Here is a 14,122-nt window from a genome sequence, read left to right on the forward strand (position 1 = left end):
CAGCTTACAGAGGCCTTGAGTGACCCTGGACACCGTCGTTGAGGAAGTAGAGGGCCCACTGAGTGCGATCCCTGGGGATGCAGGGGCACCTATGGTCTGAGTGTGTGTGTGTCTCCCAGGTTCATACGTTAAATCCTAGACCCCAGGTGATGGTGTTAGGAGGTGAGCCCTTGGTGAGATGACTAGGTCATGAGGGTTCCACCCTCAAGAATGGGATTAGTGTAGCGACCTTATAAAAGAGGCCTTGGACTTCCCTGGTGGCACAGTGGTTGAGAGTCCGCCTGCCAATGCAGGGGACACGGGTTCGTGCCCCGGTCCAGGAAGATCCCACATGCCGCGGAGCGGCTGGGCCCGTGAGCCATGGCCGCTGAGCCTGCGTGTCCGGAGCCTGTGCTCCGCAACGGGAGAGGCCACAGCAGTGAGAGGCCCGCATACCGCCAAAAAAAAAAAGAGGCCTCAGAGACTCTCGCCCCTTCCACCACGTGAGGGCTCAGAGAAGACGGTGTCTGTGATCTGGGAAGCTGCCCTCATCAGACATCGGCTCTGCCCACTCCAGGACCTTGGACTTCCAGCCCCACAAGTGTGAGAACAGATGTTTGCTGTTTACGAGCCACCAGGTCTGCGATATTCTGTCCTGAAAGGGCCGAGACAGGACAACCCCATTCACTCACTCGCTCATTCGTTCGACCACTGTGTGCAGAGTGCCAGGTCCCCTTGAGAAGGTCCTTCTACAGGCTGTCCCCTCGGGACGCGTCTCTGAGGTCAAGACCAGAGCCATCCAATCTGCACGCCCCAGCAGGGCCTGCAGTCCCCAGCCCTGGCTTCCGGCACCTCCCTGGAGAAGGGAGCCAGGAGAGCTCGGCCGCAGGCCGGTCTGGGTCGCAGGGGACGTCAGAGCCCGCGGCACCGTCTTCTGCGGCCCCCGCCCCGGGAGGACGTGCTGGCCTCGGGCTGCACTCCCCAGGGCCCTCTCCCCGCCCCACTGGGAAGAGCCGTGTCCAGCAGCCCCGTCTGCTCGGGCTCTGAGTCCAGACTCCCCAGGGGTAGGGCGCAAGGCCCTTCCCCACGTGAATGGGCTCCAACAACAGTGACCAGCTGACCCCAAGCAGGAAAGGCAAACGGAGCCAGGACACTAGCCTCCCAGCTGAGTACAGCCCACTGTCTTCCAGGCAGGAGCACGTGGATAATGGCCATCAGGGGCCTCCCATTCCCGGGGGCCCGAGCCCCCCAGCGCTCTCCAAGAGCACCTAGAGGGAGCCCTGGGCGCAGAGGGTGGCAGGGCCGGGACCCGTCCACCTGCGCTGCTCAGAGCGTGGGTGAACAGGGTAGGACTTGAAACTGAGGACACACACAGGCATGTACACGTGTACACACGCACACACAGGACTTGGGACGCACCGGCCAGCCGCATGGCAAGAGGAGGGTGGTGGGTCAAAAATGGCTGCAGCCGCTCCGAAGTGCACCTCGGTGACCCGTCTGCTCGGGACACGGGTGGGTATCGAGCGCGGGCTGAGTCAGCCCAGGCTGTGGACTAGGGTAGTCGTGTTCACGGGGCACTGTTAGGCATTGAGGGAGCTGGGGAAACAGGGTCATCGCAGTACAATTTGAAAAACATACCAATAATTCGTGTTACCATTATGTCACCGTGCTGTGGTAAACGACGAATTCCCACTTAAAAGCCAGATTTCTATCATCCAAGGGCTGCCCACAGCCACAGGCGGCAGAGGCCCTCTCGGTTCTGCAAAGCAAACTCCACAGGTGGGCATCCAGGCAGCAGCCCAGGCCTGGAGGAGCCAGAGCTGAGCGGTGGGGCCAGGGGGCCCCCGGGCTCATGGGACAGAAGGGACAGGGGTGCTCCGGGCTGGAGGGAGGCCCAGTGCCGCCAGCCAAGGTGGCAGCACGGTGGGGGGAGGGGAGAGGGCACTGGCACACACCGGAAGGAACTGGAAACCCGTTCTCTGGTCAGGTGAATCCCTTCACAAGAGCAGCCAGTGGTCAGAGTGGGCAGCAACATTCCTACCAGTGGGGCCCAGGTTGTGTGTGGGAGCTCCCCGCACACCTGGCTGTGCCTGGCCCTGGGCCACACCGTCCACCTCCCCATCTCGGCCTTGGCCAGCCGCTGCCTGGCTCCTGACCCCAGTGAGGGCAGGAAGGTGACTACTCACCGCCTGGGGAGGTGGCCTCCACTGCAGGACGGCCGGCTCCTTCCGCACCCACCAGGAAGGAAGGGCCCACAGCCCTGCCCAGCCTCTGGGGCCCCTCAGCTCGGGGATGTGCCTGCTCCCGGGGCCACCTAGCCTGCACTGATTGATTCTGTATGAACATGCATGCAGCGTGTCAGCCAGGACTGGTCGTTGGTGTCTAAGGAAGCAGAATGGAGCACTGTCCTGGTCCCCTCGGGTAATGAACAAGGGTCAGACACTTGCTTTGGACTCCGGGGCTTTTGTCTGAAGAAGACACTCTCCAACCACGGGTGGCTGGGGTGAACTGCAGTGTCCAGAGGGACAAGATGGCGGAGGGCGGGGCGGCTGCCCCAGGCCCCACCCACTCTGACCACACAGCCCTCCAGCCCGCACGTCCCCCCTTCCCGGGATGCTCGCCCCACTTCCATGGCCCTCCCTGTACTGGGAAGGCTGAGGAAGGTCCTGCATCTTACGGGACCCACAGAGCTGGCACCTGCCTGCCCTGGGCTCAGGGCCTGCCCCAGCGTCCACCTGGGCCACCCGTCATTCGGGGCCCTTGGGGGTCCTGGCTTATGCCCTGCCCCCTCTGGCCCAGGCTGCTCCCATCAGCTGGCCAGTCCGCACGGGTGGCAGTACCCGCCCTTTTCAGCCTGTGTCTGCCCCGGGGCTCCGGGTCACCTGGGTCAGGGCGGCAGGTGACCACTGTTGGACCAGCCAGAGGTGGGGAACTCTGCCCGTCCTGGGCTCCTGGGAGCCTGCACACGGCCAGGTTGGCAGACTTGCTGTCTCTTAGGAGGACGAGCTGACTTCCTGGCTGTGGTGGCCGTGCCCGAGCACCCTCCCGTGGGCCTCTTCTGCATCGGACCGTGGATGTGCCTGTACGGGGGCGCCTGGCACACCGCCCACCCACCCGCCCGCGCAGGCCCTCCCAGCATCAGTCTGCACCCCCCCACCCCCCGCCCCGGGTGCAGTGCGGGCCACACAGCGAGAGCCACAGCAACCCTGCCTGAGGCCCCGGGTGACACAGCTGCCAGCCTGCCTGGGCATGTTGCCCGGCGGCGGCTGGGGGAGGGGCGGGCCCACGAGCACTGAATCAGCTGCTCCCGCGTGGCCCTGTCCCCTCCAGGGCAAGGATGCTGGTGAGGCGGGGGGAGGGGATGGGGGGATGGGCCCTCCAACTTTGGGGAGCTGTCAGGCTGCCGGGGATTTTCTGGAAAGCCGCCCCTGCAGGAGCCAGGCCTCCTGGGGGATGAGAAGAAGGACCTTCCCGGAAGAGGGCCTTTTCCAAACAACACCAAAAAGGGAGAAGGGAGAGGACCGGCCTGTGCCGAGGGAAGGAAGCGCTGAGTCAGCACCAAGCCCTGCCATCCTCCCTCATCCAATCAGGCACTGGAGCAGACAGGGACCTCTCAAGGTCAGGGAACATCAATGTCCGCAGGCGGGTCCCAGCGGACGGCCCTTCCTCCGCAGCGGCCCTGGGGGGTCAAGCTCTGGTCCGGAGGTGGGCTGCGCCCACCCTGGCCGCCCTCGGCGCGGGCTGCTGCGTCCCTCCCGCTGGGCCGTGCTCCCAGGCAGGCGGGGAGGTGGCACCACCTGGGGGTCCGGCTACCATCCCCTCCCGGGGCTGCCAGCAGCAGCTACAGGGACGAAGAGGGTGTCCTCGAGGGCACCTCGTCCCCCCCTGCCCGGGGCCTGGGCGGCACCTGGACTTTCTCAGAGAACCGTGTGGCTTCTAGAAATTCCTTCTTACCATTGCCTCCCTCCCACTGTTGGCTCACCTCCCACCGGCAGCCCCTCCCACCCTCCGGGCCGGGGTCCCTCAGCACAGGGAGGGCCGGCCCCACGGGGCACCCGGTGCAAAGGAGGCCACCACGAGGCCCTGTTCTTTGTTGAAGGGAAGCCCCTCTCCCCTCCTCCCCGCCCCCACCCCACCGCTGCCGGCTTCTGCCCCAGCCTTGACCTCCTGCTGCCCGGGATGGCCGCCCCCAGATCTGACCGTCCTCTCCCCAGGCCGCCAGGCTCCCAGTGCCCCCTCCGACTCTCCCAGGCCTCGCCCCGCCCCCAGCTCTCGCTGGGGAACTGCTCGTCCCCTCCCCCGGCCAGCTCCCTTCTCTGTGGGCACACTGCCTGCCCGCCCTCCCCCACCCTCCCATTCTCCCCAAATCAAGGCCCGGTGTCACCACCACCGTCCAGGTGCTGTCTCCCCCCCAGCAGCGGCGCTGCTGCCGGGGTCCCCGGGCTGTGGTGCCCCGAGAGCCCAGGAGACCCCTCTCTGGACGGTGCCCGAACTGGTAACTAGGGCACAGCCCCTGCCTCCCTGCAGCGGCCGGCTCAGCGTGTGCTCTTTGAAAATGGTGACTGTCCCCCCAGGGGGACATCAGGTTCGTTCAGCCCGGAGGACGGGCTGGTGGCTCCCACACCAGACAGTGCAGACAGCATCCCCACCACACACGAGTCCTGCTGGACAGCACCGGTCTAGAGACCCACTGAAGAAAACCCTCCAACTTGCGCAAAACAAGGGGAGGCCAGGCCAGGAGGCCTGTGGACGCTGCAGAAGGTGGGCAAACCCGAGGCTCCAGCGCGGCGAGAGGACAAATCTGGGACAGTGCTGCCCACTGCCAGCCGCTCCCAGTGAAGCCAGCACGCCCGAGAGTGGTCTCCTGGCCGGGAAGCCGCATCCCCACCCGATCCTCGGCCAGGCTTTGTGCAGCAAACTGCCCCTCCCAAGGGTCCTCTGCTACTGCTCGGGGGGCCAAGGCTTTTGTGAGGATTTTACCAACTCTGCCACCACAGGCTAAACCCCAAAAGGACTTGGATTGTTTTTTTCTGAAACGTCAAGTTCCACAAAATTCCAGAGATAGCAGCTAGGCCGCTCTGTCATGGACCCCCAGCTCTTCCGGGGCCACATTTTCTGGCCACACTGGCTGCGTGGAAGGGCATCACCCTCATCATCACGTGGGAAGAAGTCTTTGCAAGGGAGAAACGTGAGCGTCCCCTGCACAGAAGCCAGGGAAGCCTTTACACAATAGAGATACTAACTAATAACCTATCACTCGTTTTTCCAATTGCTTTTTGGTTAAACAAGGATTCCTAACCTTGGATTCCTTCCAGTTTTTCTCCTGTGGGTAAGCGTCTTCCCATCCGGCTGCCGTCCTGGCACTTGAGGGCGTCATCTGTCTGATAAGGACGATACACACTTGCCTGTTGGTTGAACTCAGCCCTCCTGGACCTCACCAGGCCCCCCGCTTGGCCAGCGCTGACAAATTCTCGCTGCCACCCCAGCCAAATCCCCAGGACAGGCTCCAGCGGTGGGGCCCCTGGACTCATGGCAGGGTGGCCCTACCGCCCATCACACTCCTTCTCCAGCATGGCAGACGGCTGCTTTGCAAGGTTCGGATCTGACTCGTGAAGAACGGCATCTGTGGCATTTTGGGCTGGTTATATCCTTTAAAAAAGGTATAAACGTTTTGAGCTTTAAACAGTCACGCTGTCAACGTGTTAAAAAAATAAGTTTAATGCAGGTGGCTCACTTCATAAAGAATTTCACAGGCACTCAAGACACCAAGCAGCTTTGTGTCCACACCACCGTGACCCCCCTGCTGCCCCAGCCCCGTGGACACGTGCCCACCTCAGAGGGGGCCTCAGAGTAACGTGAGTCAACTAACACAAAACAAAGCTTTTAGGAAACAGCATGATTTGGTGCAAAACGTCCTCTGCAGCGCCGAGAAGTGGGGTCCATGTGGGTCGGCTCCTTGCCTGCCGTCCAGGTAACCGGGAGAGACTCACCCCCGATTTCCTCGGAGGAGCCGTCCACTGACCTCGAGTGGACAATCGTCCGACAGAAGCTGGCTACAAATTAAAGAGCACAGTTTACAGCCAAGTGTTTTTTGCCTCCTTTACCTGATTTGGCTTTTTTTTCCAGTGGCACACAACTGCCCCGACAGCTCCCTCTGGCCACTGGGGGACCCGGCCAGGCAGGGTTGAAGGGGCTACCGCCCGTGCCTGCGGGTGTGGGGACAACTTGGGGTGAAGTAGCATCGGCCTCCCTGTCACCCTCAATATGGGGCCCTATGTCCCGCCTCTGGCTGTTGTCCCAGCTGAATTATTCAGTGCCCCTCGCCTGCCCACAAGGTCTGCGGCTACCCTGTCCCCATCTGATGGAGGCCACGGTGAGGGGTCTGGGCAAAATGCTGGCCCTCTGGTATGTTCTCTCTGCAACCGAAGCCCCCCTGGATCACTGGTTCTTTCCTGGCCCACATTCATTTTTGCTTTGTACTCCCAGCTGCTCTAACTACCGCCGAGGCAGGGACTAAGGGGCCGCTGAGCCCCTCACTCGGAGGTCCAGCCCTGGTGCAACCCTGATTCCAAGAGGTGTTTCTTCCAACAGACACGTCTCGAACCTGGACGTTCCCTGAGGGGAAGAGACTGAAAGCCCCCTGAGGCCAGAAAGAGACTGAGTTGCCTCCCCAGAAATCCACACTTGAAGAGTGGTGCCCTGGACCCGGCACTCCCCTGGGCTGGCCCCTGATCTAGGCACTGACAGGCAAACCGAGGTGCCACTGAAGCCCGGCCTGGGACTCAGGACCCCCACGCCTCGCAGGGTAACAAATGGAGGAGTGTCCGTGGGCTGAGCGAGGACTCGGTGGCCCAGGGCGGAGTGAAGAGCTTGGTGGCAGTGTGGTGCACCAGCTGGTGGAGCCTGACGCTTCCCCAAGGCTAGGGCGGGGGGCCGGGCGTGCACAGGAGGGGGCTGTGCGGCCAGGAGGATCTCCCCTCCAGATCTGCACCTGGGTAGCACACCCCTCCCGGGGACCTCCAACACCACTGGTGACACCATTGCCCTGGAGAGGAGACAGGGACACAGGCTCTCCAAGTACAGACTGGACCCATACCCGTCCCCCCTCCGCGCCCCCGCCCCGGGAATAGCTTGGAAAGTGCAGGCTGGAACCACAAGCAGGTGGCGCAGGGGACACCGCACCGAAACCACATACAGAAAGGGTCGGAGCAAAGGCCAGCAGGAGGGAGGGCGCCAGTGTCCCCTTCACAGAAGTCTCAGCCCTTTCCTGAGCCAGAGACGCAGGCGCCGGGGGGGGGGGGGGGGGGGGGGGCGGGTTATGCCTCTGACACAGGGCAGAAAGGGCCCCGACCTACCGCGTCGAGAAAAGCGCCCACTGCAGGTGCATCTACGGCCGGGTCACCAGAAACCGTCCCCGGAAGAGCCCGCGGCGCCCTCACATGTCCACGAAGACCATGAAGCACCAGCCCAGGCCCCCGACCAGCAGCATGGTCACGTGGATGCCGTAGACCAGCAGCTCGTTGAGGAGGCGGAAGTCCACGCGCCGACGGCCCAGCAGCAGCAGCAGCGCCGACAGCTTGAGCTGGAAGCGCAGCAGGACGCGCACACCCAGGTACTGCAGGCAGAAGAGGGCGGCCAGCGCGCCCCACAGCGCGGCCGTGAAGAGGCTGCAGCTGAAGTAGAGCAGGAAGCGGATGAAGCCGTAGAGCCAGCGTGCCCGGACGTACACGTCGAAGTTATTGTACTTGGTGCGGACCGGGCGGGAGGCGCGCGCCGGGCCGCAGGCGGCGTGCAGGCAGGTGGTGTGCGGGCCCTGGAAGGAGCGCACCCGCCGGGGGATGGGCATGACCGGCATTGGGCCCCGGGCGGCAGTCAGCATAGGCGTCGCGGGTGCCTGGGCCTGGGAGGCCGAGGCTGAGTCCCGGGGGAGGCGTGGGCCTGCAGGGAGAGCGACACAGAGAGGAGCCAGGTCAGCCGGGACATCAGCCAGCGCGGGGCCGCAGGGAGCTCGAGTCTGGGACTTGGGATCCGCTCACATCCCCCGGGGTTACTCTTTTCATAATTGCTACCGAGGACACTCCAAAGGGAGCCCCAATCACGTGGGAACCAAAATTCCACCAGCGACACCGGGAAGAAGGGTCAGGACAGGGGCCGCAGGCCCCCTGGCAGTCAATGCCAAGACCCACGAGGAAGGGCCGACAGAAACCCTGGCTAACCTCCCCCTCCCTCAGGCTCGGCGAGTCCCCTTCACTGGACTCACCGTCCGGCTTTGATCTGGGATGCCCATGCCTGCCTGCGCTTCTGTGGCTGCTTTATCCAGGGCGAGTAAGTCCCCGAGTGGCAGCCACACAAGAGGACAGGAGGAGGGAGAGGGTGTCCACAGGGCAGACGGGGGCCGTTCCCTTCAGCAACTTGACAGGCCAAGTGCTGGGGACCAGGCAGCCGGCACCGGGCTCTGGGCTCCCCTGCGGGGCCTGAACCCTCGTGCTGTCGTTCACCAGGAGTGACCTTGGCCAGGTCACCTCACCCCGAGACCGTCCCTGCTCTGCACAACGGGGATGTCGAGCGCTGGGCTCGCAGGGGTGCTGTGGTTATAGGCAAATGGAACGTTTCCGGGCAAGTGTTGCCCGTGCCTGGCGGAGAGGATGACGGCCCAGGGCCAGTGGTGTTATCGCAGGGCACGGGCCCTGTGGCTTGGGCCACCACAGGAGAGGAGAAACAGCAAGTGGCTCTCTAGTTTTGCCTGGCAAGTGCCATTTATAGCTCGCCTGAATCGTGCCTGGAAACACAGAACTGGGAGTTCGGGACGTGTAAAATCGGAGCAGCAAAGTTGGTTACAGGCTCTGGGGAGGCACTGCCGAGGGCATCTGCGTCCCACCGCATGGCTTGTAGCCTGAGGGCCTGCAGGGGGATTTCTGCTAGCTCCCTCTCCGGCCGCCCACGTGGTGCTCTGGCCGGAGGCGGAGGAGGGGGAGGCCGGGCGCGTCCACCCTCCCCTGCCCACAGGCCCAGCCCTTCCCACAGGCTTCGGTCTGAACGTGGTCTGACAGCAGCTAATGGCACTCAGATGGCGGTGCTCCCTTCACGCGGCGGAGTCGCGGCCTCGGGCGGGCCGCTCGCCATCCTCCCATCGCCACCTGGCCGCGGGCAACGCACGTGCGCCACGGGCTTCCAGGTCGGGGCCGGGGCGTCCGCGCGGCACCCACGCGCTCGCTTCTGGGGGGGGTGCCGGGCCCCAGATCCCGGAGGCAGGGCCGACCCGTAGCGCCCCCGGGAGCCGCCCCCGCCCCGCCCGGGCACCCCCGCCCGCTCACCGGGTGCCCTCTCAGCGCCGGCGTCCCGAGCCGCGCGGCGCCCTGTCCCTCGGGGCTCCGGGAGCAGGGCGGCCGCATGGTGCCGACGGCGCGGCCCGGACCCTCACGCGTCCCCGCCCGGGGCCGCCCCGAAGGGCCAGGGGCTCCCGCGCCCGGTGGCCGGCGGCGTTTGGCCTAGCGTGGGAGCCGTAGCGCCGTCCCTCTGCGGCCACCGTAGGACTTCCCTCACGCCCCTCCGCCCGAGCTGACACGGAGAGCGCCTCCCTTCCCCCAGCTCCGTGCCGACACCGAGCGCCCGGAACTCGGCGCTTCCCCTGGGCGTACGTGCGTGCGTGCGCGCGCGGCGCGGCGCGCGACCCCTGACTTTGCCAGCCGACTACACCACCCCGCCTACGCCGCCGGCGCCTCGGCCCGTCCTGCGCAGGCGCAGATAGCGGACCTGCGCCGCGGAGTCCCCGGGCAGCTCCTCTGCTCATGCGCCGCTGCACCCGAGGCGGTTGGCAGTGCGCAGGCGCGGGCCCTACGGGCGCAGCTGTTCTTCCGGCGCTGGGAGAGCGCTTGCCAATGGTCTCGATATCGGCCGCGGTCCTGCGTGTCTGCCACCCGGCGAGTCTGAAGCGGACTGCGTGACACCACCTATGGACGCACTTCCCCAAATGTAGGGAAGACTGGCCGGCTGACCACCCACGGACACCAAGGTCCCCAAGTGTAGGGAGTCAGGGCGGGCTGGCTGACACCCACGGAGCCCTGGGGTTGCCCTTTGCCAGGAGAATGAGGATTTCGGTGTAGACGTGTTTAAACATTTTAATTAGATCGAGGTTAGGGTGGGGGAAACTCTTCACGCTCCTTGGATTTAGTCGGCAAGTTCCATTTGCCTGAATTCTATCAATTGTGGAGAAGCTGCTAGTTGCACACAGGTGGGAACGGCTGGTTCTGTTCCGCAGTGCCTGCGGGTCCTGGTCTTGGTCGCTGTTTTGGGTACTGGACGCTCTGATAGAGGCCAGCTCCTCGGGCATCCTTTACAGAAGACGGCTGACCCGCCAGGGCGGAGAGCCTCCACCTGCAGGAGCCCCTACCTGCAAGCACGTCACCTCCCCTTGCAAGTCCTGACCCCGACCCGCCCACACCCCCGCCCTGTCGTGTGGGAAGGGGTCAGATGCCTGCGGGCACGTGTGGTCCTATCCCTTCAGCTGCAGCTTTGCTGGTGAGGAGAGTCTGGCAGGGTCATGCTGGAGAGGGGAAGAAGGGGCCCAGAGAATTTTGAGAAGTTTCTAGATCAGGCGAAGTGGCAGCAGGAGAGGATGGGAGAGAAGAGTGATATTTTAAGAAGTGATTCTTAAAATGCATCTTCTCTGCTGCTGGGTTTCCACAGTGGCCCCTTGCTTTGCACCCTACCCCAGGGTGCTGCTTTTTTTCCCTAGACCCTGGTCCAGCTCTGTCCCCTTGAGATGCCCTATACAGGCCCCCCTCCCCGGCTCTGTGAGGAGGCCCCATTGCTCCTGTCCATGACTTGTCCCTTCACACTTCCTTTTTCTGTCCCTCTACCCGTCCTCCACCCAACGAGCTCCTACTCACCCTTTAAGACTCCGATCAATATCCCCACCTCTGAGAAGCCACCTCCAACTATGTGCCACCCCTTCCCCGCCCCCCCCCTTGGCAGGGGGGATTCTCAGTCCTGCCTTTCTTACACCTCGAAAGCTACCTTTATGGACCAGCCTCTCCCACTAGCTCAGTTTTCTTACCATGGCCCACACAGTCAGATGTATCTTTTCATTGTGATCTAGTCCACACACGCACATGTTTAAACAACTCCAGAAGCTTCACAAACAGTGCTTCTCCTGACCATGCGCTCTGCTGTGTTCTGTTGCTTCATTCAGTAGCCCCGAGAACGAAGACAAGGCTTGTCCTCACAGCCAGCTCAGTGGCAGGGCCGGGGGAGCCCCGCCGAAGTGTGCCGTGTTTGTTCGCAGGCTCGGCCCGGTGTGGGGATTCAGTGGGGGTTTCCTTCATGCTCTCCATCCCCCCAGGCATCCCTCCCTCCCCTCCTGTCCCCGCCCTTCCCGTGGGTATCCAGGCTGTGGGCAGTGGCCTGGCGCCACCTGCTGGGACGGTGCATGTGGTGTCGCAGAGCCGGCTGCTGTGATACCTCGTGAAGGGCCTGAGAAGCGCCTGAGTCCATCAGAGGCTTCGAGGCCCGGCCGTAAACCAGGGCACCCTGGGCCAAATCGCACCTGCTCCCTGGTTGTCTGTGGCTGCTTTGGAGTTACCGTGGAGCTGGGTAGCCTCCTACAGCAGGCCTGATGGCCCACAAACCCTCTACTCTGCCTTTGCAGAAACCTAGTTTAAACCTGGTTATATATATATATATATATATTTTTTTTTTTGGCTTCACCACATGGCATTTGGGATCTTAGTTCCACGACTAGGAATCGAACTCAGGCCCCCTGCATTAGAAGCTCGGAGTCTTAACCACTGGACCGCCAGGGAATTCCCTCACCCCGGTTTAAACAAGCATTTATCACAGGGCGCACAGGGAATGCTAAAGGTGCAGACTGCCAGGTTTGGGACGGCTTTAGCCACCCACAACCTCCACTGTCCCTTCACTTGCTATGGAGTGAGGATCCAGTCACTTCAGGGGCCAGACAAGGAGTGGCTCTTGCTGCCCGGACAGTAGAGGCTGAGTGACCCCAGACATCAGGCTGTCCTGCAGGTTTGGGTGTGGGGAGGGGCTGACCTCTCTGTGGTCATTTTTTTTTTTTAAACATTTATTTATTTGGTTGCGCTGGGTGTTAGTTGTGGCAGGTGGGCTCCTTAGTTGAAGCATGCTGGCTCCTTAGTTGTGGCATGTGAACTCTTAGTTGCGGCACGCATGTGGGATCTAGTTCCCTGAACAGCAATGGAACTCGGGCCCCCTGCATTGGGAGCACAGAGTCTTAACCACTGTGCCACCAGGGAAGTCCCCGCAGTCATGTTTTAACTGTCCAGTCCTCGGGCAGGACCAGTGTGACTTCTAGCCCCGTGACAGTGGGTTTAATCCCGACAATGGAGTCAGGCACGTTAGCGTTCAGCGACCGCACAGTCCTTGTAAACGGCCCTGCAGTCACCTCGCCATCAAGAGACGGACTACCATGTGATCCAGCAACCCCACTCCTGGGCATATACCCAGACAAAACTCTGATTCAAAAAGATACACACACCCCTATGTTCATAGTAGCACTATTCACAATGGCCAAGACATGGACACAACCTAAATGTCGGTCGACAGATGAATGGATAAAGAAGATGTGGAACACGTATATAATGGAATACTACTCAGCCGTAGAAAGACTGAAATAATGCCATTTGCAGCGACATGGATGCAGCTGGAGATTATCGTACTAAGTAAAATAAGTCAGAAAAAGAAAGACAAGCTCCATATGATACCACCTGTATGTGGAATCTGAAATACGACACAAATGAACCCGTCTACGAAACAGAAACAGACTCAGGGACGGAGAGAACAGACTGGTGGTTGCCAAGGGGGAGGGGGCTTGGGGAAGGATGGAGTGGGAGTTTGGGGTTAGCAGATACAAACTATTAAATATAGGCTGGATAAACAACAAAGCCCTACCGTATAGCACTGAGAACTATATTTAATATCATATGATAAACTGTCATGAAAAAATATTTTTAAAAGGATGTAAAAGAAAAAGAATGTAAAATGTGTGAAAATGATAATGTGCTCAAGGGAGTGAAATTGAAAACCACCAAAAAAAAAAAAAAAAAAGAGATGGACTCGAATTCCCTCCCCTCAGCTCTGGACTGCCTTAGTGACCAGATCCTGAGGCCCAAGTGACACCCATGATTCTGGGGCTGCGCAGCTTCGTCCTCAGCCTCCGGGATGCTCCCTGGAAGCACCAGCTGCTGCGCTGTGAGATGCAGGCCCACGTGGGGGTATGTGGACAGCCTGTCATGGGCAGCCCAGCTGAGCCCAGCCTTCGGGTGTCCCTGGGCAGGTGTCAGACCTGCGAGTGAATGGCCCTCCAGGTGACTTTGGCTCCAGCCCTCTGGGTCACCCACCGACTTTTGAGTCTTCCCAGCTGAGCCCCCAGATGGCACAGAGCAGGGAAGCCCTGTCTGGGCCCTGTCCAAATCCCTGCCTCATGGACCCTGAGGTTACTGCTTTATGGTACCAGGTTTGGGGTGGTCTTGTCACATGCCCAGATGGTTTGAGCGAACGTATTTCACATCCTTATAACCACCTTCAAGGGAAATAGTCTTGCCTCCACTTTACAGACGAGGAAAGAGGTTTCTGCTCAAGTCAGGCCTGACTCCCAAACTCCTCACGACCCACGGGTGGCTAATACGTGGCATGCATACTGGGCCATCTCCTCCGGACTCGCTGCAGACATCACTAGTTGATTTGGCACTCTGGCAAAATCCCTAGTCATCTCACCAACGGCTGTTTCCTTGCTGGTCCTCGGTTACAGAATCCCAGCCTATCTCTGGGGGGCATCATGCCTGGCTAACAGATCACAGCATCTCCCGCTCCTGATGTGATTCCTCCTTTAGCCCTGTGAATACAGAGAGGATGCCCTCTCCTCAAGGTGGATTCTGGGCCAGGGTGTCACAAGGACCAGTCGGACCCCCAGAGGCCGCCACAGAAGCAGTGGACAGCATTTACGGAAGGCAGTGCAGTGGAGTGGCCGGAGCGTGGGCTCCAGACCCAGCCTACCTGGTTGGGCTCTGGCTCCAGCACTCTCTAGCTGTGGGCACCCCACTCTCAGCATGGTGGTGCCTGGCAGGGAGGCCTCCCGCTGCCCGCCCCCCACCCCACCCCACCCCTCTGG

The 14,122-nt window shown here is 61.7% G+C and overlaps 1 protein-coding gene across 2 annotated transcripts; it reads right to left on the reverse strand.

The window, feature by feature from the left end:
• Positions 1 to 5,676: 5,676 nt before the first annotated feature.
• On the reverse strand, positions 5,677 to 9,633 carry TMEM250 (transmembrane protein 250). 2 transcript variants are annotated; one of them, XM_022578263.3, is made up of 3 exons: positions 9,294 to 9,633; positions 7,335 to 7,917; positions 5,677 to 6,032 (listed from the first exon to the last, which is right to left on the reverse strand). In XM_022578263.3, exon 2 carries the CDS (start codon positions 7,856 to 7,858, stop codon positions 7,415 to 7,417), a length of 444 nt encoding a protein of 147 aa, XP_022433971.1. In that variant the 5' UTR covers positions 7,859 to 7,917; positions 9,294 to 9,633; the 3' UTR covers positions 5,677 to 6,032; positions 7,335 to 7,414. The 2 variants fall into 2 exon arrangements, with proteins under 2 accessions (XP_022433971.1, XP_022433972.1); XM_022578264.3 differs by lacking the exon at positions 9,294 to 9,633 and adding an exon at positions 8,240 to 9,268.
• Positions 9,634 to 14,122: the final 4,489 nt, after the last annotated feature.

Source organism: Delphinapterus leucas, chromosome 6 (genome assembly GCF_059928025.1).
Source record: "Delphinapterus leucas isolate spDelLeu-1000000601 "Yukka" chromosome 6, BTC_Dleu_Yukka2, whole genome shotgun sequence".
Taxonomy (NCBI): Eukaryota; Metazoa; Chordata; class Mammalia; order Artiodactyla; family Monodontidae; genus Delphinapterus; species Delphinapterus leucas.